A 22887-nucleotide genomic window follows, 5' to 3' on the forward strand; every position below is an offset into this window, starting at 1 on the left:
TGCGAGGCGCTGCCAGGCCCACTGGGAGCAAATTAGGGTTCAGTGTCTTGCCCAAGGACACTTCGACATGCGGACAGTCGTAGCAGGGATTCGAACCTGTTCTACCTACTGAGCCAAGCCACCCCAACATAATCCCATTGGTATCGCAAGACAAGTCCAGATCTGTGTGACAGACCACCGAGGACTCCACTAAAAGAGGTTTGATGAAGATCTGATATTTTAGTTCAAAATAAAAGTCTCCAAAAACTAATAAACTACATTTTTTAATGCATCTCAAGATTCAAATGAACCTTGCCGGTTGCATTCCTTAACCGAAGAGCATTGACGTCCGTATTATTGGGAAGCTTTTATTTTGAAGGTGGCTTTCGCCGCGAGTTGGCGACTTATTACCGTAATGGCTAGTATGAACAAAATTAGGGGCGGCTGGCTTGATTGCTACTTTACGAGTGGAGGCTGGCTTGACCGCAGTCATTTTCGGGGCTCCTTTGCCAAACCGATGTTGTTTTGCACAATGCACATACCGGCGCTAAATACCTACTGGGGGCGTGCCTTTAGCGTCCTCCTTCACGCGCACCCTTCCCCCTTTACGTCCGCATGCTGTCCTCAGCCACGTCCGCCTTCCTCTTATATAAGCAGAGTGTCGGCAGGAAATGCTCCCAGTCAGTCAAGCGGAGCGCTCATTAAAGTCACACAACATTATTTACAGGTTTTGGAACACGGTGCACACATGAGGCGCACCGCATTATAAGGCGCCCCGTCCATTTTGGAGAAAATTTAAGACTTTTAAATGTGCCTTATGGTCGTGAAAATATGGTATTTCATGCATAAAAGTTCCACTCTTCAACAACAGAGTTTGAACTGAAGCAATCAAAAAATAACCGCACACTGCTATTGCGAAGCGCTCTCTTACATAGCGTAAAACAAAGCTGCTGACCAGCAAACTAACATTGAGCGCAAGAACGCATTTTGTGCATTTTTTCACCCCGGGATTTTCATAGTACACTATTTTGCTTTGGGCTGTAACGATTCTGTATCGAAATCGAAAATCGCAGCTTCAAATACACGATCTGGTTTCGTCTCTTTGAAATGGCGGAAAGGGGACACGCCCTTCCGCTCCCAGATTTTGTGCCTCCATTCCACAAACAGCCAAATGAGCTCAATAGAACTAACAATAGAAACATGTTGACGTTAATTTAATAAAACCTAAGAAATACACTTCTCCATCACGTCTCCTCCGGCACGTGTCACGGGACTACTTTTTCCGGTGAGCGCAGTGAGCAAGTGTGTACGTGGCTAGGCTAACACTGCTAGCTAGTTGGACAGACTACGCGAGGACAGCCGAGGAGGAGAAACATGTCTAAAAAAATTCAGATTAAATACGTAATCGCGCACTTTATCACAGAGAATTGGCGAATAGCGAAGCCGTCCTCCGAACGTGAGGCCAAATACCGGAAGCAAGTCGGACGTCCACCTTTCTCGTTCGCGGGCAACACATAAAACTTTGTGATTGCTACAGCCGCGGCGTGTTGCGCACTGCTAACCTGGCCGCGCAGAGAGCGCCGAGCGTGCGGCAGGCGTCGCAACTCCTGGGCGGAGTGAGGCAGTAAGAGAAAAGTTTTTGACATATTTTGTCACATCATTTCTGGTTTGCAACACAGACAGGAAGCCTGTCACCTCATTGTTTACATTGTTAAAGTTTGTTTACTTAATCTCCACAGTGTAGTTATTAAGTTCTGACTATTTATTTATTATTTTTTTTTTTTAAACAGGAGTAATTTTATTCAAGAAATGTTTTTGGGATTTTACATTTTATTTCATTTCTGGTTTACGTGTGTTACCTCAGAAAACCTTTCTACAATCATGTATAATTAAGTGTTTTAAATAAATAGTTCAGTTTTTGCTATCGTAATCTGACTTCTCTCTTGTTTTTTTACTCTGCCCCCAAAATCGAATCGTGTATGGAAGCGTAGGCGTGAAACGGTGAGACGTACTATGGAATGGTAACCTTGGTTGTGGTTACAGCTCAAAGTTGCTGCCCGTCATTCTAAATCCTCAAACGAGAAGTCCGCCTGACGGTCGGACGGCTGCGCTCTTTTGCCGGCGCGTCTGCCGCCCCGCCGGCCGTTAAATACGGCCGCGTTTTTGGAGAGCCCGCACGACCCGACCCTTCATGCCCTTGAAACGATTTTTGTGAAGAAAACAACAATCGCTGATGTTTGTGTACTTTTGATGAGATCGACCAATACATCGGGCGCTCTTCCATACCCAGCACGCATTTCAGTTTGCAACGCTGAACTTTCTTTGGTAAGAAAGACAATCATTATCGTTTAAGTGTGTTTGTGTTATTTGTAGTTCGTTGAATATGTGTCTCAATTAAGTGTCGGGTTAAATTTACGTTGCGCGTTATGAACATGAAACCGTGACTGACTTGTGTGCCCTACATTAACATCCCGGTCAGGTCTAGAAAATGTGATTATTTCTCAATATTTCTCCTGGACTTTTTGGTTTTGACTACCAGTCGGGGAAGCCCTTCTCCGGTTGAAAACATCCACCAATAAACTCGAACGGGGCAAATTCCCAAGGGGCTCTCCGAGTGATGTTTCAAACGGCGTCACTTTACTTGCCCATAAAACAATGAAATGCCGCAAATGGAACACTAGTGGTGAGAAGGGCATTGGAATAGCTCATGTACTTGAGTAAACAATTTATTTGGTATGGAGGATTTGAGAGGCGTTTGAAGTGATCATTCCTTCTTTTTTAGAAAATTCCACCAAGATGGCAGCCACTTATAATGTTTCAATTCAATTCTATCCAGTCTCTTTTATACTGTTTTACCATACGCAGCTTTTGTTTTTGTTGTTTTTTTTTGGGGGGGGGGGAATTAAGGAATTAATGTCACTTCATTTATTTCAGTGCGAGCTCGAATTCAAGTGGTAAACGGAGGCACCAGTGGACTGGAGCTAGTTGCCATCGGGATGCCGCAGCGCCGGACGAGCCCGAAAAGTTCAACGAGGAGCTCGAAGGCAGCACGACTGTCTTAGCAAACGCGCAATACTCGAAACAGCTCACGTTTGGATAGGAGCACAAATGTCAACGTACCTGCGTGCGTGCGTGCGTGCATATGGAAAAATGAACTAATGTGCTGCTGCATGCGTGCGTGAATCCAGGCAGGCAGGCAGGCAGGCGGGCAGGCAGACACCCACCCTCCGCCACGCCACCAGGCCGCCGCCGAGGATTCCTCGTAAACGTCGGACGTTCGGCGCTGAACGTTCGCCGCACGGCTCGTTTGGTGCAGCGAGAGGAGGCTAGCTCGCTAGGTCGTTAGCATGTTAGCCCATCCACCGAGCGCGGTGTTTCCTCGCCGCCTGGCCGGCCTCGCCTGCTCCCGAGCCGGGCTGCGCGTAAGGGAGCGGCCCCGCGGCGAGTTCGTCGGTGGAAATGCGGCCGGGCGTGGGCTTTAAAGCCGGTCGTACTCACCCTCTGTTGCCCCCGCCGAAGCTGCTGTAGGCCCGGTCCCGATCGTCGTAGTCGTAGTCCGCCATGACTGCTGCTGTGTGAGGAGGCGGAGCCACAAGGAGGTCCTTGACGAACGGACGTCAGGCCAGGAAAGCCTTTAGGTGCCCGCAGCGCGCCTGACCGCGAAAGCAACAAAGGACAGGAGATTCCTCTTCTTATTTTATGGGTTTAACGGCGGTTTGCAAACGGTGATATAGTGCATTACCGCCACTGGATGATCTGTATTGATTACTGCTTTGGTTTACAAGCTAAATTGTTCCTTTTCATAAAACAAAATGAACTGAATAAACAAAAGATCTTACAATACAGTTCTATTGAATTAACTGCGCTCATATTTTACACTTCATAATTACCCTTTTGGTCGATTCCAATTCATTAAGAAGTTTCCATTTCCCATTTAACAGTTTTTTTTAAATTTGAATCTAAATTTCTTTTTTCGTATTTCCTCAGTTCCTCACAGAATTCTTCCTCCCTAATTGCTCCTTTAATATAGATATCATGTAGCACCTTTCACGACAATAACTATCTTTTTAATATATCCATATTTATAAATGTAATATTCAAATTGACTATAAAGCTCCTAGCATTCCATTAGATTTTAGGACTGTGTTTCTATTTGACAAAGAGGTCCTAGATGTCTAACCCTAACCCTGTGCTTACAAGCGGCACAGAAATGTTTGACTATCACTGACATGAACGGCAACGGTGACTAAACTTGTGTTTGGGTTGCGCGGCGACACCAAAATACCCAAAAGGTTTGTGTTTTGTTTCCATTTCCTTCAAAAAACGAATGTAAATGAACCCAGCTGAACTTGTGGGTGCAGGATAAGCGGCGTGGATGTGGCTAATAGTTGTACAGAGAAGATGGCAAGGGACAAACTGGGAGGCGAACCTCCATCGGGTTTGTGGTAGCCATTTTCTCGTGTAGAACATGTTTGCTCGGGTTGACTTTCTCCAAGTCGTTCAGGTGATCCTTTTCAGCATTGAGAGCACACCTGTGCCCTGAACGCGGGCAACATAAAAGTCAGTTCATTTGCCAGTCCGTCAACGTCTATGTTACCTATACCGCACGTCTGAAGAACCCCGGTCCTCAGAACTGTGAAGCAGATGTGCTAAGCAGTTGGTCACTAGTTAGGAAAAAAATAATAATTTAAATGCTCAAACTAAATTTATGACTACAGGTCTCAAATTAATCCAATACAAATGGCTAATCAGAATTCATGTGACACCAGTGGAGGTAATGCAAATATTAGCCATCCAACCCTTTTCAATAGTGCTTTTCCTCTTTCGGGTGGCGGGTGAGCCTGACGTTTGCCAAGAGGCCGTTCACACCCTCGACAGGCACCAGTAAAATATTGTTATATGAAATATATAGATGCTCCTTTGAAATGTACAGAAGCTAACATTTTATTGCATGTGGCAGTGGAGAGAAATTAAAAAAAAAAAACTTTTGGAAAGAGATACTGGGAAAATGATGGAATGTAAAAAAAAATATATATATTTAAAAAAAATCTTGTTTACAAAACTTTTCATGTTGGGATTGTTATCGCAACAAGCATAACTATTGTAATAAGTAAGAAAATCTTGGCATAACGAAGGCACTGTCGTCAGTGTAAGCTCGAGGAGCAAAAACATTCACATGGACACGCTTGATCACTGAAGGTCAAAGGTCAAGAATTTGGAGACAATTTAAGAGACAATATCGGCGCACACGACCCGATCTGCGTAATATGTCGCGACAGACTCGCAAATGAGGCAACGAGGCAATCAAAAGATGGAGCCCAAGCGCCTGACTGGACGTACGAGACAAGCCTTTGGAGTTTTTGGAGAGAAAAAAAGATTGTCCCAAGATAAGACCGCCTCGTTGAAGGGCTCCCACCCATTACAAAAACTACAGTCAGCGCAATGACGTAATGCTGTGCTGCGGATTAAATCTTGTTTTTTTGTTTTTAAATTTGTTTCTGTGCATGTATTTGAGCGAAACCGGTCCACGGGGCAAAAAAAGGGTCGTGGACCGCTGCTCTGCAGACAATCGGGAGCCTCCCCTTCCTGACAATGCTTTCAAACTTGAGGTGACTCCTGGTCGTGCCAGCAGGGGGCGCCATTCCTTGAGCGTGTGTGGCCAGACTCACGCACGCACGCGCACACACAGGTAGTTGAGGAGAGGTGGGCGGGGTTGTGAGTGAGCGTTGAAGTGTGAAGTTAATATAACCGCTGCTGACTCAAACCTCTTAAGACAGCGACACATGAGGACGGGGGAACTTCAGGATTTGTCCATCCAGGACGGGTGCACCTGACGACACTAAAAGACTTGAGGACTCGTGCTCAGGTGAGTTTTGGAGTAAAGGTAACATGATCTTAATGTTGATGATGATGTATTTGATTAAGTTGGTCAAGACAAACAAACAGGAAAGTTTGTTGGTTAAAGAAGGAAGATGCTTTCCCAGTTCAACCACTTTTGTCATGCCTGGAAGACATTCAGACCTGGATGGTGTTGAACATTGGCAGTTTGAAGGAAAAGAAAACTGAAGTGAGAGTGTCAAATCCTCCCTTGCTGACTTCAGCTGTTTTTGCAGTACGTGAAGGCAAGAGTCTCGAATTTGGGTTTTCAAATGGACAGTGATTTGAAATTGGATCGGCAAAACGGTGATTGCTGTACATTAGGCGGCTGGCAAAGGTGAAGCCCTATCTTGCGCAAGAGCATTTACACACAGCAATCCATGTTTTTTTTTTTTTTTGCATCTCATCTGGATTCCTGTAATGCACTTTACTTTGGAGTCAGCCAGTCCTGGCTCAACCGTCTCCGGTTAGTTCAAAATGCTGCCGCTCGCTTCTTAACTGGAACACGTAAGAGGGAGCACATGACTCAGATTCTGGCCTCCCTCCGCTAGCTGCCTGTTCATTTTCGAATACATTGTAAGATTATTTTATTCGTTCTAACTGGTCTTTCCCCGCCTCACTTCTCTGAGCTACTGCATCCCCGATGCCTCAGGTCAGCTGATCAGCTGCTCCTAATCTAGCGGGTTAGTACCGAGGTCCAGGCGCAAGCTCAGGGGACATTCTCTGTTGCTGGTCCCGTGATAAAATAAAAATGAAAACCCATTTTCATTCTTTGGCTTTGCACTCAGCATAAGACGCCGCACCTGTTTTGTTTTGAACTTGCTTTAGTTGTTTTATGTTAAATTGTGCTATAGCTTATGTTTGATTTGTATCTGTGTACAGCACTTTGCTTCCAGATGTGGTTACCTTTAAGGTGCTTTATGAATAAAGTTGTTTCATGTCGCCACTCATCAGCAGACCAGACTACAATGGATTTTACCCAGGTAGACCAGATTAGAGTGGGCAAGACCAGAACATATTGGACTAGACCAGATTGTGACATTGAATATTCATCTGACACTGAATTGAACTTGTTCACCTTATTCCTCTCTGACCACTCTGTTCATTCAATTTAATAACAGCCACCCTCTTTCCTCCGGTGTTCCCCATGGCTCTGTCCTTGGTCCTATTCTGTTCATAAGCTACCTTCTCCCCCTTGGCCAAATTTTTACAAAACACAACATCCATTTCCTCTGTTACAGCGATGACACCCACCTCTCCCCCCTCCACCCGACTCCACTTGCATCTACCGTCCGATAAGACGTGCCGCTACAGTTTGTCATTTTACAGTAGTGCTGTAGTTTATCGTATTTTTTTCGGTCAAGCTTGTTTCTCGTGACTAATATCTGCGTTTGTTATCGTTAGTCTCCATTGACCTTTTTGATCACTGTCTGATTTTACCAGTTCATTTCATTTCAGAATCAGAATCAGAATCATCTTTATTTGCCAAGTATGTCCAAAACACACAAGGAATTTGTCTCCGGTAGTTGGAGCCGCTCTAGTACAACAGACAGCCAATTTACAGAACACTTTGGAGACAAAGACATTCACAAAAAACAATTGTGCAAAAAGATGCAGAGTCCTCTAGCACTTAGAGCAGTTTGCATGACTAATATTGCAATAGTTCGATTTGTGGTTATCAGATCCTGGCTCACCATTAACTTTCTGAAATTTTACTGTGAAAAATGGAACTTCAGGGCACCGATCCAGCCCTTCTAAAAGAAACACTTGTTTTTCCATCCAGGCTAAGCGTTTGGATGTCATCCTCGACACAAACAGGAGTTGTGCAGGTAAAATCAACTTGCGCACGTTTCGGGCAGGATGAAGATGCGAGGCGACCAGGAGGTGAACACTCTGATCACCATGGAAACCAAGCCAGACATCAGCTACGGGAGCATCACCATGGTAACGCTTCACATCCTTCTTTGTTTCATTGAAGAGTCTTTAGCAAGTAGCTTAGCACAAAGACGGGTGAAGTTAGCCTCGGTTGGAACCAAGCCGAGCGAGCCGAGCTGTTTGTTGTCTTAGCGGAAGCAAAACGTTGGGTGCGTCTAAAGTGTCTTTCCACAGCTTAGTGGGAACAGTGGCGTCATTCGGAGCAGGAAGCGGCGTGGGCACAAGAACAAAAGTTGATGTTGAACAAGTTGGAAAAAAAATACCCTGACTTCACTTTGTATGTTTCCCAGAATGCTCCGGTGCCGCCGCGGGACAAAAACACGTTTAGCGACGGATCGACTCGCGTCGGTGAGTCAAACAGACGTTGGCGTCAATATTAGCTTAGCAAACAGGCGTGACTTCCTCTATGTTTGACAAGACAAAGTGAAACACTAAGACACCAGCAGCCTGAGGAAACTATGCAATACGCTATGGATGTGTCCCGATCTGTGTTGGTTGGTTGGTTGGTTGATTTTGTTTCGGTTCGATTTAGTTTTGCCATGTTCTTCTTTCTCTTGTTCATGTCTTGTCAATTTTTGTTTTCACCTGTTCCTTGTATCAGCCAATCAGCTCCCTTCAGCCACTCGTGTCTTGTCCAGGTGTGCCTCAGTGTCTCGTCAATTTGTGCCCCGCTTGCTTTCTGTCTTTCTGTTCATGGCTGTCATCATACGTCGTGTTTCCTGTCATGTTGAGTCTCGTCCCTGTTTATTTATTTGTATTGTGTTTTGGGGACTTTGTGAACAAAGTATTTCGATTTTTCCATGTGCCTTGTTTTTCTTTTTGGAAATATATGTTTGGGACTAGTATATCCTGCACTCCTGCCTTGCCTCCCTGCACTTTGGTCCCCCCGTTTTGACCACAACTCCACACGATGCAAAGATTCAACAGGATGCTATCGGGAAAATGTCAGGAAAAAACATCCATGGAGTGGACATACTTGATGCGAGACCCTTGGAAAAGAGTCAGCATTACTTTTGTGATATTCGAGTATAACGATGTGGGTGTTTATGTCCTCATTTGAAGGATTCAGACGCCGTTTGTGTATTCCATTTCATAAATGGTCAAAATGGTTTTGACCATTTGATGTCAACGTTTCGCTTTACTTGCCGTGTTAGTTCGATTGCACCCTCTTTGAGTCGAGGGATGTCAAAGCCAGGAATGCCTTCTGTCTCTGCTGGTCTGAACACTCTCAGAAAGATTCACCTCCATTTACCAGCAAACAGTCCATTCTGTTCATTTGATAGCGTTTCTCCTGGCTCCACTGCTTCCAGTACGTGGATGTTGTTGCTGTTTACTTGGTCCAATCAGATTTTCAGCCTTCCCCAGGAGCAGTGCTGGCTCATGTAACCTCAACATGATTAGCAATGGGACAATATTGTCCCCGGGCCAGAACACTGTCAGTCAGGACAGTCTCTCGGTGGTCTATGACTTACTGTAATTGACTTGGCAGTTAAACACAATTAAAGCTGAGTTCTTGTTTGAGCAGCTATCGGCTCAGGGAGCTCAACTGACAAGTTAACGTAGCGTACCTGTCTCTGTGGGGTTTACAGTGATGGATGAAGTTTGAAGTCGTAGTTGTTGCCATTCTCTTCTCCCCCATATGATCAAAAACACAATCCTTGAATCCAAACGTAATCATCTTAGGCTCTCCCTATGATACGTGCTTTATGAGGTGTCTGCACTCTGCGTAATAGCATTCTGCTGGCTTGCCAAGTTTGCGCACTACACAAAAACACCTTTTCTTTGCAAAAACAATACAAATGGCACCCTATCTAAATGAAAATCAGAATTTACTCAGCTAAGAGTTATGAAGTACTGCTCACCCTCACTGCACAGAACGAGATGCTGATCATTTTGTGGTTTGACTTGTTACAACCTCCAACTGCCACCCTTGTTACATTACTGCCGGATGCTGTGTACCCACTGGACAGATTTTGTTCTGGCGTGGGAGGAGCCTCATAACCCCAACGTGGAGGACAGCAAGGCCATGGACCCTGGTCACAGCAAGTGGAGAGACACTTTCCTGAACAACCTGAGATTCTCGGGACTCCTGATGGAGAAGGTGAACCCAAAGACACAACTGAAACGCTAGCGTCACCAGCTGAACGCATTGAATTTTTCGTATTGACATGTGCATGTCTGCTGTCCAGAGGGATGTGGTCCAGCCCAAGACCAGGATCCGCTTCATCCTCCTGAGCGCCCCCTGGAGTGTCCTCTGTTACTACGCTGAGGAAATCAGTTTGCGTGTCCCACTGCAGGTGAGGGCGGACGCTTGGACGGGAAGACGGATGGACGTGTTTCCTTGGTGTCTTCTGACATGTCCCGGTCCTGCAGGTGGTCAACGCTTCGTACGTCAACTGGTCGGCCAGCATGCTTCAGTACCTGACGCTGCCCAACCCCCTCATGCAGGACGTTCCCAATCCACCACCCGATTTCTACACCTGCCAGTTCAGGACCAACAAGCTTGAGAGGTTCTGATTCCTCACAAAACGCCTCAGAAGTCACAAGAAGAGTCAGATCAGAACCCAGCGCAGGAGACAGGACGGGAGTCGGAACAAGAGTCAGTCAAGTCAAGTTTCGTAAAGAGTACCTGTAGGTAAATTCAGATCATGTCAGAACAACAGTCAGATCAAGAGTCAGGGCAGGTGTCAGATCGAGAACTGCAACAGGAGTCAGAACGAGTCAGAATAAGAGTCGGGTCGCGAGTCACTAAAACAATCAGTATAGAAGTCAGATCAAGAGTCAGAACACGAGTCGGATCAAGAGTTACAGCAGCAGTCAGAACAAGACCAGAAAATGAGTCAGAACAGGACCTACAACAGGAGTAAGAACTAGTCAGATCAAGAGTCACAACAGGAGTCAGCACAGGTGTCAGAATACTTAATGACTCACATGATGCATAACACACACACACACACACACACACAGACGACTAGTTGTGTTTTTTCAGACGTAAGGAGCACTTATGCATGTGTGTGTGTTTCAGGTTTCTGGGTAGCGAAGACAAAGACACATTCTTCAAGACAACCCAAAGACACCAAGTAGTGAGTTGTTGTGTTTTGTGTTGTTTTTCGTCACTACGTGAGAAAAATCCTGATTGTGTGGCTGACTGACTTCAGGATGTTTCAGTCAGCAGGCGGATGTGACTCCACCTATTCCTCAAACACACACACACACACATTTGTGATATACTAGCTGGACAAAAGTAATGAGCTTTTCATAACGTTTGTAAACAATTGATGGTGGTGGGGTCGGAGGGGGATTCTTCCAGGTGGCAGAATTTGAGTGACTCCCACTGACCTGAACCAAGAACCAAGACGACAGCTTGTTGCACATTAAGATTTACTCCAAAAGGGTAAGGGTGTGACGTGTCTAAAAAAAAGCTGGGACACCATTTTTCACCAGCGACGGGAGGATGAAAAGGTCTATAGGAGACAGCTTCAGTTTGATAGGTTTCCACCTGGTGGTCTTGTTCGTGAACATAATCAACCGCCACTCTATGCGCCATCACGGAACATAATAATGTCCTAGTTCCGGTTCAGGGTCTGGGTGTGGTTCTGTTCACGCTGTCTGTTATGTGTTATGAGTAGAGGACAAGACATGATGGCTGTCTTCTTGAGCTTGTGTTGTGTCTGTTGGTTCTCTTCTGGTCATGACTCTTACATACACATTAGCATTAGCCTAGCGTAGCAATAAAAAGAGTGTGTGTATACATTAGGCTTTACACGATCAGGATTTTGGAAAAACGATAAGCGGTCACCGATCCGATCACAAGTTGGAGCAATGTGTCCATTTGAATGACTTGTTCATTTGTTGACTATACTTGTGTACTGTATACTGAGTACTGTAACCATCCAGGCGGCACGGTGGACGACTGGTCAGAGCGTCAGCCTCACAGTTCTGAGGACCCGGGTTCAATCCCCGGCCCCGCCTGTGTGGAGTTTGCATGTTCTCCCCGTGCCTGCGTGGGTGGGTTTTCTCCGGGCACTCCGGTTTCCTCCCACATCCCAAAAACATGCACATTAATTGAAAACTCTAAATTGCCCGTTGGCGTGAACGTGAGTGCGAATGGTTGTTTGTTTCTATGTGCCCTGCGATCGGCTGGCAACCAGTTCAGGGTGTACCCCGCCTCCTGCCCGATGACAGCTGGGATAGGCTCCAGCACGCCCGCGACCCTAGTGAGGAGAAGCGGCTCAGAAAATGGATGGATGGATGGACGGATGTCCGTCCATCCATCCATCCATTTTCTGGACCGCTTAATGGACTAGGGTCGCCCATTCCATCTGAAAATAATTCTCTAGCATTTTAGACAAACGTGAAAACATCAATGATCTCTAGGGGGCATTCAAAGATTGGCCACTGACATAAGTTTAGGTCAGATCAACATTACAACATGACAGAAATAATGGCTGCTAACTTACTGTCATTAAATAACTTTATTGCAATTAAATGACTTTAATAAATACTGTTAATGAAATGCTTACTCTAGCTTTCTCACTGTCCCGGCTATATGGACGGGTGTTGTCCAGAGTTTGCGTCCGTTTGGCTTTATGTGCTTTTCACGCTGCGTCGCTTGAACGCGGCACGCTCCTCCTCGGGTACGTTCTTCAGGTTCTCGATCGAATGTGTTGTGTTGGAGCATTTCGATGACGTTCCCCACGACGTACTTCAGTTGTGCACAGACTGCAAATAACTTACGTGCTGTTTGTCTGAGACGCCGCAAAATAGTCCCACACCGACGACGTTGTTTTTTTCACCGACAAGATTGAAAAAAACTTTATTGGCCGTCAAATAGTTACAGTACTGCGCAACAAGACGCGTGACAAGGCTAAAAATAAACTAGCTTTTGGATTCATACGCGACAGCAATGCAGAGTTAAATGTCTTATGCGGGGCGGATCGATGACGTCATTGATCGGATCGGCGAATTATGACATGAAAGCTGATCAGCATAAAATGCTAATTATCGGCCGATACCGATCACACCGATCAGATCGGCGTAAAGTCTAGTATATCAGAATCAGAATCAGAATCATCTTTATTTGCAAAGTATGTCCAAAAAACACACAATAAATTTGTCTCGGGTCGTTGGAGCCGCTCGAGTACGACAACAGACGGTCAATTGACAGAGAACGCTTTGGAGACAGAAAGACATTGATGGGAAAAAAAAACAAAAAACTGAGCAGTAAAGGGTTGTTAGTTATCTGGTAATGCTGGTACATTCTTGTTTTTGTTTTGACAATTGTGCAAAAAGATGCAGAGTCCTCTAGCACTTAGAGCAGTTCGAATGAATAATCTCGCAATAGTCCGCTGCAATGACCATTTGTGCAAAGGGCGCCGAGACTTCAAGGAGTGGATGCGTTTTAAAGTGACGAGTAGCGCGATCATCTGGGACAATGTCGATTGTGCAAATGTTGCAGATACTCCTCAGTCAGTGTGCAAATGGAGCAGATGCAACTCTGGCATGAGTGGCCAGTATTGGTCAACAACAGATATGCAAATAGTGCAGCGTGGCGAGACGACTACAGTGAGTGCACGAGTAATACATAATTGGCCCCACAGAAATGTAACAACGAACTCAAGTCAAAAAATTGCCAGGATGTTGCAATGGAATCGTAGGTTAGGTGTTTAAGAAGTTGATCCCAAGAGGGAAGAAGCTGTTGGAATGTCTGCTAGTTCTAGTTTGCATTGATCGGTAGCGCCTATATATATATATATAGAGAGAGAGAAATAAGATTCTCTGGTCTGATGAGACCAAGATATAAATTATATATGGCGGCACAGTGGACGACTGGTTAGAGCGTCAGCCTCACAGTTCTGAGGACCGGGGTTCAATCCGCGGCCCCGCCTGTGTGGAGTTTGCATGTTCTCCCCGTGCCTGCGTGGCTTTTCTCCGGGCACTCCGCTTTCCTCCCACATCCCAAAAACATGCATTAATTGGAGACTCTAAATTGCCCGTAGGTGTGAATGTGAGTGCGGATGGTTGTTTGTTTCTATGTGCCCTGCGATTGGCTGGCAAACAGTTCAGGGTGTACCCCGCCTCTTGCCCGAAGATAGCTGGGATGGGCTTCAGCATGCCCGCGACCCTACATATATCTATAGATGTGTGTGTGTGTGTGTCCTGTAGCTCTACGAGATCCTGGCTCGGACTCCTTACGGCTCAGTGTCCAAAGGCGAGGTGGGAATCGACCGTCTGCTGAACGAGCATGTATTCACGTCAGCGTACCCGCTTCACGAGGTCTGCTTCGACCTAGAACTTCTAGAAAAGCCATGAACCCGATCCAACTAAAAGTTGTCTTTCCTCCAGGGTGGATTCCAGCTGCCCAAAACCCCACCGCCTGTCGAGTCTCTGGGTCTCAGGCAAATCCTGTATGGATACTGGGCTCAGTGGTCCTGCTGGGCTCGGTACCAACCTCTGGACCACATCAGGGAGTACTTCGGAGAGAAGATAGCACTTTACTTTGCCTGGCTCGGTAATTACCAAAACCTGTACACCGTACACCGTTTCTCTTATGTTTCCATCGTAAATGACTAGCTGTTTCCATGGTTACTGACCGTACGGTTCTATGATAATGGTCTGCAGGGTTCTACACGGGCTGGTTGGTGCCAGCCTCAGTTGTTGGGACTTTGGTCTTCCTGGCGGGTTTTTGGCTGATGACCACAGATGTCCCAGCGTGCGTAGACAAACCAACACCTTGACAAAAGTGTTCTCATCACACAATCCACTGCACACAATCCACTGGTGTGTGTGTGTGTGTGTGTGTGTGTCTGTCTGCGTGTGGGTAGGAAGGAGTTGTGTAATAGTGGAAGCAGCTTCATGATGTGTCCAATCTGCAACATCTGCTCTTACTGGAACTACTCCAGCATCTGTGTCACCTTCAAGGTTCTGTCTGTCTGTCCGTCTGTCTAAAGTCTGCCTGACCACCTGACTGAGTTTCTGTCTGTAGGCAGGGATTCTTTTTGACAATGGAGGGACGGTCTTCCTCAGCATTTTCATGTCCTTGTGGGCTGTCACGTTTTTGGAGTACTGGAAGAGAACATGTTCATCTTTGTCCCACCGCTGGGACTGCACCGATTTCCAGGACATAGAGGTACCCGCGCCACACCTTTACCACGACTGAGCCCCACCTGCATCACACCCACATTTCATTCGCTTTAGGATCCGCATTGGAGCGCAATTATTATGGGCCTTATGCGGAACGTCATGTGACCAGACCGGAAAACAGGCTGGCAGACTTGGCGTGTGTGCAGTGATAACTATGGACTGATGACATGATCATTTCAACCCGAATTTGCTAGAATGCCGTTTGATTGCTGGCATCTTTGGACAAAAGTGAAATACTTGTATATCATTTATTTAGACATACACTTTATGATAACGAAGCCTAAACATCAGATATGGTCATCTTTGGGAGCACTTGAACACATCTTTTGTCAAATAAAAGAAACTGTAGACGTTTATTATTTCTCCAAGTGCTTTGTCCCAGTCTCCCGCCATCGGTCTCCGTCAATCATCTGAACCAGAAGAAAGTGCTTTGTCCTGTTTTGCCCAATGCAGAAGTTGCTTGTGCATCACCTCTATTGTCCTTAAACCTCCGCGATCTTTGGCAGGAGCGACCGCGACCCGAGTTCACGGCCATGGCGCCAATGACGATGAGGAACCCTCTGACGGGCGCGGAGGAACCGTACTTCCCAGAGAAGAAGCGATTCAACAGAGTGCTGACTGGCTGCATGATCCTCATCATCATGGTGAGGCTTCAGCAGTCTTTGGAAACCCAAACAGGCTCAGCTGCTGAACTTGCAGGTGCCGCTTTCAGGTGGTGGTGGTCCTGATGTTCCTCATTGCCATCATCCTGTATCGCTCCATCCTGAGCATTGTCATCTCCAAGTCCAACTTCAGCTTCTTCATCTTCTCCGTAAGAGTTGATGCACTTAATTAGACCGAAGTTACAGAGTTGTTGCTTTAAAGCAGTGGTGTCAAACATGCGGACCAGAACCGGCCCGTCGGGGGGTCCAATCTGGCCCGTGGGGATGAAGAACACATTCACTGCTATTTTTCAATAAAAGTGGCGGGTGCACTGACAACACTTAAATGACACTGATGCATTTGTGAAGGACAAACAATGCCAAGTTTCAGGTGCACACTAATATACAATGGTTTGTAACAAAGCAATAATGAATAAATGGAATAGTTGGAATAGTTGTTTTTTAAGGACTTTTAAGCCACAAATATTCTGCTCCGGCCCTCTTGAGATCTAATTGGGGTACAACTAAAATGAGTTTGACAACCCTGCTTTAAAGTGTTGAGGATTCAGGAAGCTTCTCCTTGCTCGTTGACTTGTCGTCTGCTTTCAGGCTGCCAGGATTGCGAGTCTGACGGGATCCGTGTTGAACCTGCTGGTCATCCTGATTTTGTCCCGTGTTTACATCTCCCTCGCCCACATCCTCACAAGATGGGGTCAGTCCCACCTTGGGCATTAAGACCCTGGAGACAAGTTAGCGACTTCATGGCGACCTGAGAATTCTCCTGCAGTGTCCTGGAGACTGGCCGGGTCACCAAGGAGTCGCGGTGAAACCTATTGGCGACTCCTCTATATGTTCACTATAGAGAAAAACCTTTACATAGCTTCATGTCCGAAAACTGAAATTCATTGTCACCAAAATGTATCTTTACTTATGGCTATGTCAACCTCTGAAAATATCAGAACGATCGCCGCAATATTTGGGATTTTATGGACGTCAAGAGTTTTCCTCTTCTATAGAAAAAGCTCAACGTCGCTTAATGTCACAAAGCTGCGAGCGATTGTTACCAAAATTTATATGGATATCTGGACCTATGTCCACTCCGACCTCTGAAAATATCAGAGCGATCACGCCAATATTTCTGATTTTAAGGAGGTTAACGCATTTCCCTCATAGTCCGTGCTCCACCGGCTGAGGACGAAGCCCACACACAGCACGCACACACAAACACACAGTTTCCTTTACGTATCTATTTAATATATCTACTGACTATAGGCCTACATCAGCGACCTCCGGGTGAATTGGTTGTGGAGTTGTCTGGAAACGTCTCCGAGGCATCTTCCTGGCGAGAGCACAAGCAACATTTTGCTCTCCCGGGGTCCCGGAGTCGCCGCGACTGCTCGGCGACGTCTCCGCCGGTGAGATGGGCCCTCAAAGCAGGATCACTGCGGAGACGTTGTATTTTGGCAACTCGACTCTTGCTGGTTGTTGAAGCCATTTTACCTTTCATGCAAAAGGCTTCTTCAAAAACCATAACAACGAACCACGTGACCACCCCCAGGGGACACACTCACCAAAGACAACATATCATCCAAACTTCATCAACTAACCAACCAATCAATTAACAACAACAACAACAACAACAATATGGTCACATCCAGGGATCCGGCCACCTGAGACCCATAAGCAGGGGAGCTCCACAAACAACTAGCATTGTTGTTAAAAAGCATTAAGAGCCTTTGTGCATCTTCACTTAAGCGGCTAGCGTTTTAGCATTTTGTGACATGAAGACATTAGGTCATGGGCACATTTGCCACATTTTTCACCTACTTAGTTTGACCACTTACTGATCATCAGATGGTCGTCTACTACACTGGCCACTGAGCAAAAGCAGCTGTAAGTCACATTATGATTGGTATGGTGGCGTTATACGTGTGTGTGTTATTGCCTGTGTGTGTGCGTCAGAGATGCATCGCACTCAAACAAAATACGAAGACATGTTCATCCTCAAAGTGTTCGTCTTCCAGTTTGTCAACTTCTACTCGTCTCCGGTGTACATCGCCTTCTTCAAAGGCAGGTGAGCAACAAACACCGTCAAATGGTTTTCTCGCCTTCTTGGCGTCAGGCGAGAGTTGGATTGTTCGTTTTTTGCTCACGAGCTGGACTTTCGATTCCTGGGTGGAGTTTCCCCGTGTAAGGAGTGCACAATGTTGGCATTTTGTGCTTTTGATGAGCTGCTAAAGGTGCAGACTTGTTTGCCACTCATCCATTCCAACAGTACCCGGCTTTAGTCATGTGGCTTGTGTGTCCAGATTCATTGGCTACCCAGGAAAGTACTTCACGCTGTTTGGAGTGCGCAATGAAGACGTGAGTGCCGCCCACCGTCGGTCAACCTTTCTACCACTCGAATGAAAAGCCTGACTTGTGGTCGTTGTGACGACAGTGCGGTGCGGGCGGCTGCCTCATCGAGCTGGCCCAGGAGCTGCTGGTCATCATGGTGGGGAAACAACTGATCAACAACATCCAGGAGTTCGTCTGCCCGTAAGAACACCCGCTTAGCTAGCGCATCACACCGACAAAGCTGACTTCTCTTTCAGCCCTCTTACCTCACAGACTGGCCTACCCGAACTCTAATCCCGCCCCAGTGCAAAACGTGTGTGCGTGTTTGACAATCCGTTGTTTGTCCATATGCCTCCAACATTGACTGGTGACCAGTCAATTGTTTGTCTATATCGTCCAACGCGATTGGTTGGCGACCGGTCCAGGGTGTACCCCGCCTCTCCGCCAAAGTCAGCTGAGAGAGGCTCCGGCTCACCCTTGACCTAAATGAGGATGAAGAAGCGCTTTAGCACACGGATGGATGTTTTTAACGAGCTCGTTTGACTGTTTTCTGTTTTCCTGCTTGGCGGCAGGAAGTTGAGGGCGTGGTGGCAGAAGAGGAAGAGAAGAGGGAAGGCCAAGCAGCTGGAAGAGCAGGAAGGAGTGGAGCAGGACATATGTCCGTGGGAGGTGGACTACCAGCTCCTGCTTTGCGAGGGGCTCTTCAGCGAGTACCTGGAGATGGGTGAGTGGGCACACCCTCCGGTCCACCGGGGTCCGCCATCGCGTCCCTAAAACACAGCAGAGGGGGAGGGGAGAACATGGGTCGACTCCCGTCACACTGAATGCGGCAATTTTAGGACTTGGGACTTGCTTGGCTAAAACCTCAGAAAGACTCCACTTGACTAAAGCCTCACACACATAAAGATAATGGTGCTGTTTTCGCACCGATTTTGCCCCTTCCCAATCCAGGACGACAAACGCCAGACTGTTTTCTAAGATGATCTTATAAGAGGATCCTTCGGTCTGAGGTGTGTAAAAAGTAAATTTGTCCCGACAATAGGGTTTGAAAAAGGTCGGAACGATAATCTTAAATATTAAATGTGATCAATAGTTAAGACCAGCAATCTTCAACATGTGTCCCGAGTCACGACTTGTGAACTGGAATGGAGCCAATCAAGAAGCCACCTGACTGAGGAACAAGGAAGCGGGTGGAAATCAAAAGAAACATGTCTTACCTGAAACCCAAAGCATAGTAACACTAGCCATGAGCTTCATTTGAGAACTCAACCTCTCGTTCGCGCAGTAGAATCTAAAGTCCGCTTCCACGCTGCCTCCAGGACTTTTTTCTTTCATCTTTTCTTGTTTTTAGTACAGGGGTTTCTGCAAAAAATAGTCCCAAGAGCACCATCTTTCCCGCCTTTCGTGTGTCCTCTTCCATGTTGCTTGTGGTGGTTCCCGGTTGTTTCTATGTTTCGTCTTCTTCATTTTTGTGAGATCACGTTTGATCACGTGAGATTTCTTTCTTGGAGGACTAGACTCTAGATCGTGGATAGTGGAAGAAAATCTTTTTGTGTGCGTTGTGCTGTGTTGAGATTATCGGAGCACACCGCACACAGTATGATCAAAACCTTTCAATAGCAGATTTTTATCTTCATGTGTGGGGTCTGTCACAGATAAACGATCTCTCACAGTACCTTGGGACTTGGCTTGAGACTTGAGGATTAAGGCCTTGTCCACACGGAAACAGACCCGATGTTTTTCTGATTCCTTTTTAAAAAGTTTTCAAAAAATGTGTGCGTCCAGACGAAGACGCTGAAACGCTTTAGTTTATATGCCAGGATTGAAGTGGCGCTGTAACGCTGCCACAGGCAGCCACCAAAAACAGAGAAGGCCAAGCAACGCAAATATACTCACAACAATGGCGGGGAATAAGAAGCTGGCAAGGAAGGAGACACTTGTGACGACAAGCTAGAACTTCTGCTTGAAAACGAAAGCCCAGATCACCGCCAAGGTCAAGACAATCCGCCACGCTGATCCACAATTGTTGTTGTTTTTGGTGGTGTTCGCGCACAGTCAAGCCAGAACTGAGACTACCATTTCATTGTGTCAGGAAAGATGCATGTGTTGTCCACAGGGAAAGCCTCAAGATCATATGTGACTTCCTTCTTCCCACCTGTGCTTTTCAGTCATTCAGTTTGGTTTCATCACCATCTTTGTGGCGGCGTGTCCTTTGGCTCCTCTCTTCGCTCTCATCAACAACTGGGTGGAAATCCGCTTGGACGCGCAGAAGTTTGTCACGGAATATCGGCGACCGGTGGTGGAGCGGGCGCAGGACATCGGCATTTGGTTGGACGTCCTGCAGTTCATCGCGTACACGGCCGTCCTCGGGAACGTACGACCTAAGGATCCTTCCGGACATTTGTGTCCGACATCTGCGTCGATTAACTCTGGACTTTTGGCTTCCAGGCCTTCCTCATTGCCTTCACGTCATCCTTCCTGCCTCGCCTGTACTACCGCTACACCCGAGACGCCGACCTCAACGGCTTCATCAACTTCACCCTGGCAATGTCGCCGCGCAACTACAGCCTGGAACACAGGTTCACCTGCAGGTAAGTGGCATCTGCGCGCATACATGATAACCTGCATTCAAATTTCATTTTTGAAGTTGTTTGGAAGGGTTCAAAAATAAAAATGAATGGATGTTTTATACCAATGACAAGAACTAATGTTGGTTAAAAAAGCAGTATAAGAAGCAAAAATATCTGAAATTAAATTTGCAAACTCAGTGTGCCGGTGCTGCCCAGGCCGAATTCTTATTTACCATGCCCCCAAAAACAATCATCAATTGGGGGTGTTGATGGAAGTGAAAACGAATCGGCGGTTTGAGGATCAGATTTTAATGCCGCCGAAAACCGATCGTCAACTGGGGGGGGCGGGATCGATCCCCACCAATGCCTGTTTGGATGCCCCCCTCCGGTCGGATGCCTGGAGCTACCGCCCATTTGCACACCACTGCGCACACTGTACGTACTTGAACAAAAATGGCCCCGAACAAGCTTGAAAGGGTTCGTAAAGTGGAGTTTGAACGATACCAGTTTCAGTAGCTTCGGTTGTTGCTGTGATGCTAGCCTTCCTGACGTTCAGCTCATCTTCAGGTATCGCGGCTTCAGGGATGAAAACGGCGAATATCTGCCCGAATATTTTCACCTGCTCGCCATACGACTCAGCTTCGTCATCATCTTTGAGGTCAGTAACAATACTAATAGTGAGGTCAGTATCTCTTTACGCCTCAATTCTTGTTTACAGTCTTTGTGCTAACCATGTCGATTGACTTTAGAAGTATCGGTAGCATTTTTGGTGCTAACATCTTACCCAAAAAAATGGGATTAGCATTGTGGGCGCTAACTGAACCGGTATCGTCGGCGTCATCATCGTGCTTCTGTTTTAGCGTGTTAGTGGGGCTAAACTGTTGCGAGTGTGGGTTGTTTGCTCGTTCACCAGCACGTGGTTTTCTTAATCGGCCGCCTGATCGACATGATGGTTCCGGACATCCCCGAGGAGGTGGAGCTCAAGATGAAGAGGGAGCACTACATGGCCAAGGAGGCTCTGGCCGAGAACCAGGTGAGATGCTAGGAAAGGACACACAGGAGGTTCCTAATGGGGTCCGACCGAGTGTTTGAGGGAGGCTGATGTGGATGTCGATATTTGGCAGTAAAAAAATTCTAATAACCGATTAATAGGCCAATGAATTAAAAACACCAAAAAATGTCAGCTTGGTCCCTAACACTTACAAAACCACAAATATGGCGATGCCTAATACACGGACAGAACATTTGACGGCGGTTTTGCACTACCTTGTCCTTCATTTACGAGAGGAATTTTCAAGTACAAAACACAAAAACCCTGGAACTCACCCAAAACCTTCCCATGGTTGCCCTTCTGCTTGTTATTGGCGGTGGATTTAAGAACATGTGGGATTTACTGTTTTCCTTCTCTCCTCGCTGCTGACGAAGGCAATTGTGCTCAGGAGCTTCTTCAGCAATCCACCATTGTTGCTGTCAAAATTGGAGGCGTTTGTGCACAGCCTCGCGAGAACTGGGACAACCACTTCATCGTCTGAAGAAAGATGCTTATTGGATTGAATGGAGTCAGTGCCCCCTCTAGTGGACAAGCGGCGCAAGGACATATTTATGCGCAACTCCGATTCTGAGGATTTGATTAAGTGTTTCATGACAAATGAATATATGTGCGTTAATTTCACTGTGAGAGCTCCAGCCGATCATCATTATTTCAAAAAGCGCTAATATCCTAACGATAACATCGTTCGACCGTTGTAATCGGCCTGGTTCGGTTGGCCTCGAGCCTTGATGATGAAGGTCGGATTGTCTTTGTCGATGCGGTTCCTGACGTCCTGTGTGGTTTCTGCTGTGGATGCGCGCAGGCTCTGGGGAGAACGATGATTCCCACGGACACAACCGATTGGTCCGGTGAACCTCGGCAGCGCAAATCGAGATGTTCGCCGCCTCCAGACCCCGCGATGAAGATCTCCGAAGAAGCAGACGCGCCGCCGTGGGGCTGCTGAGGACATTTTGAAGGACATTTGGATTCTTCCGCCATCAGTGTTCCGCAAGACAACTTTTATGACTGCGATGACAAGATCTCTCAAAGACGTGTGCTAAAATTGTTTGTTGTTGACGCTTATGATTATGCTAACTATTGCTAGCAAGAATTTGCACAGAAGGCTGAAAATACGGAGGCAATCACGTGAGTACTTGTATAAACAATAAGATGATTGTTTTTTTTTTTTAAAATCTCTGTCTTGTCAGTCAAATTCTTCCATCCATTTGTTTTGCTTAGCAATCGGTCCAATTTCGAATATTTGAAAGCAACAGGCGGGGGAGACTTCGCCTGGCCGAGCGCCACTGACAACTGTGGACCCGAACAGATCCCAAATCTGTGCTTGGGCCGTCCCATCTAGGGTTAGGTTCAGCAA

At 46.6% G+C, this 22887-nt stretch overlaps 2 protein-coding genes and 1 long non-coding RNA gene across 6 annotated transcripts in view; 1 reads left to right on the forward strand and 2 right to left on the reverse strand.

Moving 5' to 3' along the window:
* eif4h (eukaryotic translation initiation factor 4h) overlaps positions 1–3628 on the reverse strand; it is a 25294-nt gene extending 21666 nt beyond the window's left edge. For all 3 annotated transcript variants that reach the window (XM_061783046.1, XM_061783045.1, XM_061783044.1), the window contains exon 1: positions 3478–3628. In XM_061783046.1, the coding sequence (XP_061639030.1) occupies positions 3478–3542 (65 nt within the window). In that variant the 5' untranslated portion in view covers positions 3543–3628. The remainder of the gene's footprint in view (positions 1–3477) is intronic.
* A 2118-nt stretch (positions 3629–5746) lies between these two features.
* On the forward strand, positions 5747–22705 carry ano7 (anoctamin 7). Of its 2 annotated transcripts, none has more exons than XM_061783030.1 (24): positions 5747–5845; positions 7640–7800; positions 8082–8139; positions 9762–9892; positions 9981–10088; positions 10165–10301; positions 10817–10874; positions 13957–14067; positions 14137–14302; positions 14413–14503; positions 14616–14712; positions 14777–14920; positions 15441–15578; positions 15647–15745; positions 16185–16287; positions 17538–17649; positions 17885–17939; positions 18016–18113; positions 18485–18636; positions 20081–20286; positions 20361–20503; positions 21050–21140; positions 21396–21515; positions 22336–22705. In XM_061783030.1, the coding sequence occupies exons 2-24, from the start codon at positions 7717–7719 to the stop codon at positions 22474–22476; spliced, it is 2643 nt and encodes an 880-aa protein (XP_061639014.1). In that variant the 5' UTR covers positions 5747–5845; positions 7640–7716; the 3' UTR covers positions 22477–22705. The 2 variants fall into 2 exon arrangements, with proteins under 2 accessions (XP_061639014.1, XP_061639015.1); XM_061783031.1 differs by having other exon boundaries at positions 13957–14007.
* Positions 15169–22329, reverse strand: LOC133482664 (uncharacterized). The gene is made up of 2 exons (XR_009789867.1): positions 21809–22329; positions 15169–18682 (listed from the first exon to the last, which is right to left on the reverse strand). It is a non-coding gene; the product is annotated as an uncharacterized LOC133482664 (long non-coding RNA).
* Positions 22706–22887: the final 182 nt, after the last annotated feature.

The sequence above is a fragment of the Phyllopteryx taeniolatus genome, chromosome 8 (genome assembly GCF_024500385.1).
Source record: "Phyllopteryx taeniolatus isolate TA_2022b chromosome 8, UOR_Ptae_1.2, whole genome shotgun sequence".
Classification (NCBI taxonomy): Eukaryota; Metazoa; Chordata; class Actinopteri; order Syngnathiformes; family Syngnathidae; genus Phyllopteryx; species Phyllopteryx taeniolatus.

What these genes read in the sequence shown, in the direction of transcription:
- ano7 (XM_061783030.1), top strand. Translation starts at nt 7,717, where the DNA reads ATGAAGATGCGAGGCGACCAGGAGGTGAACACTCTGATCACCATGGAA. An exon ending in GCATGATCCTCATCATCATG is followed by an intron (nt 15,579 to 15,646) that starts GTGAGGCTTCAG and finishes TGCCGCTTTCAG; the next exon opens with GTGGTGGTGGTCCTGATGTT. An exon ending in ATCCAGGAGTTCGTCTGCCC is followed by an intron (nt 18,114 to 18,484) that starts GTAAGAACACCC and finishes GCTTGGCGGCAG; the next exon opens with GAAGTTGAGGGCGTGGTGGC.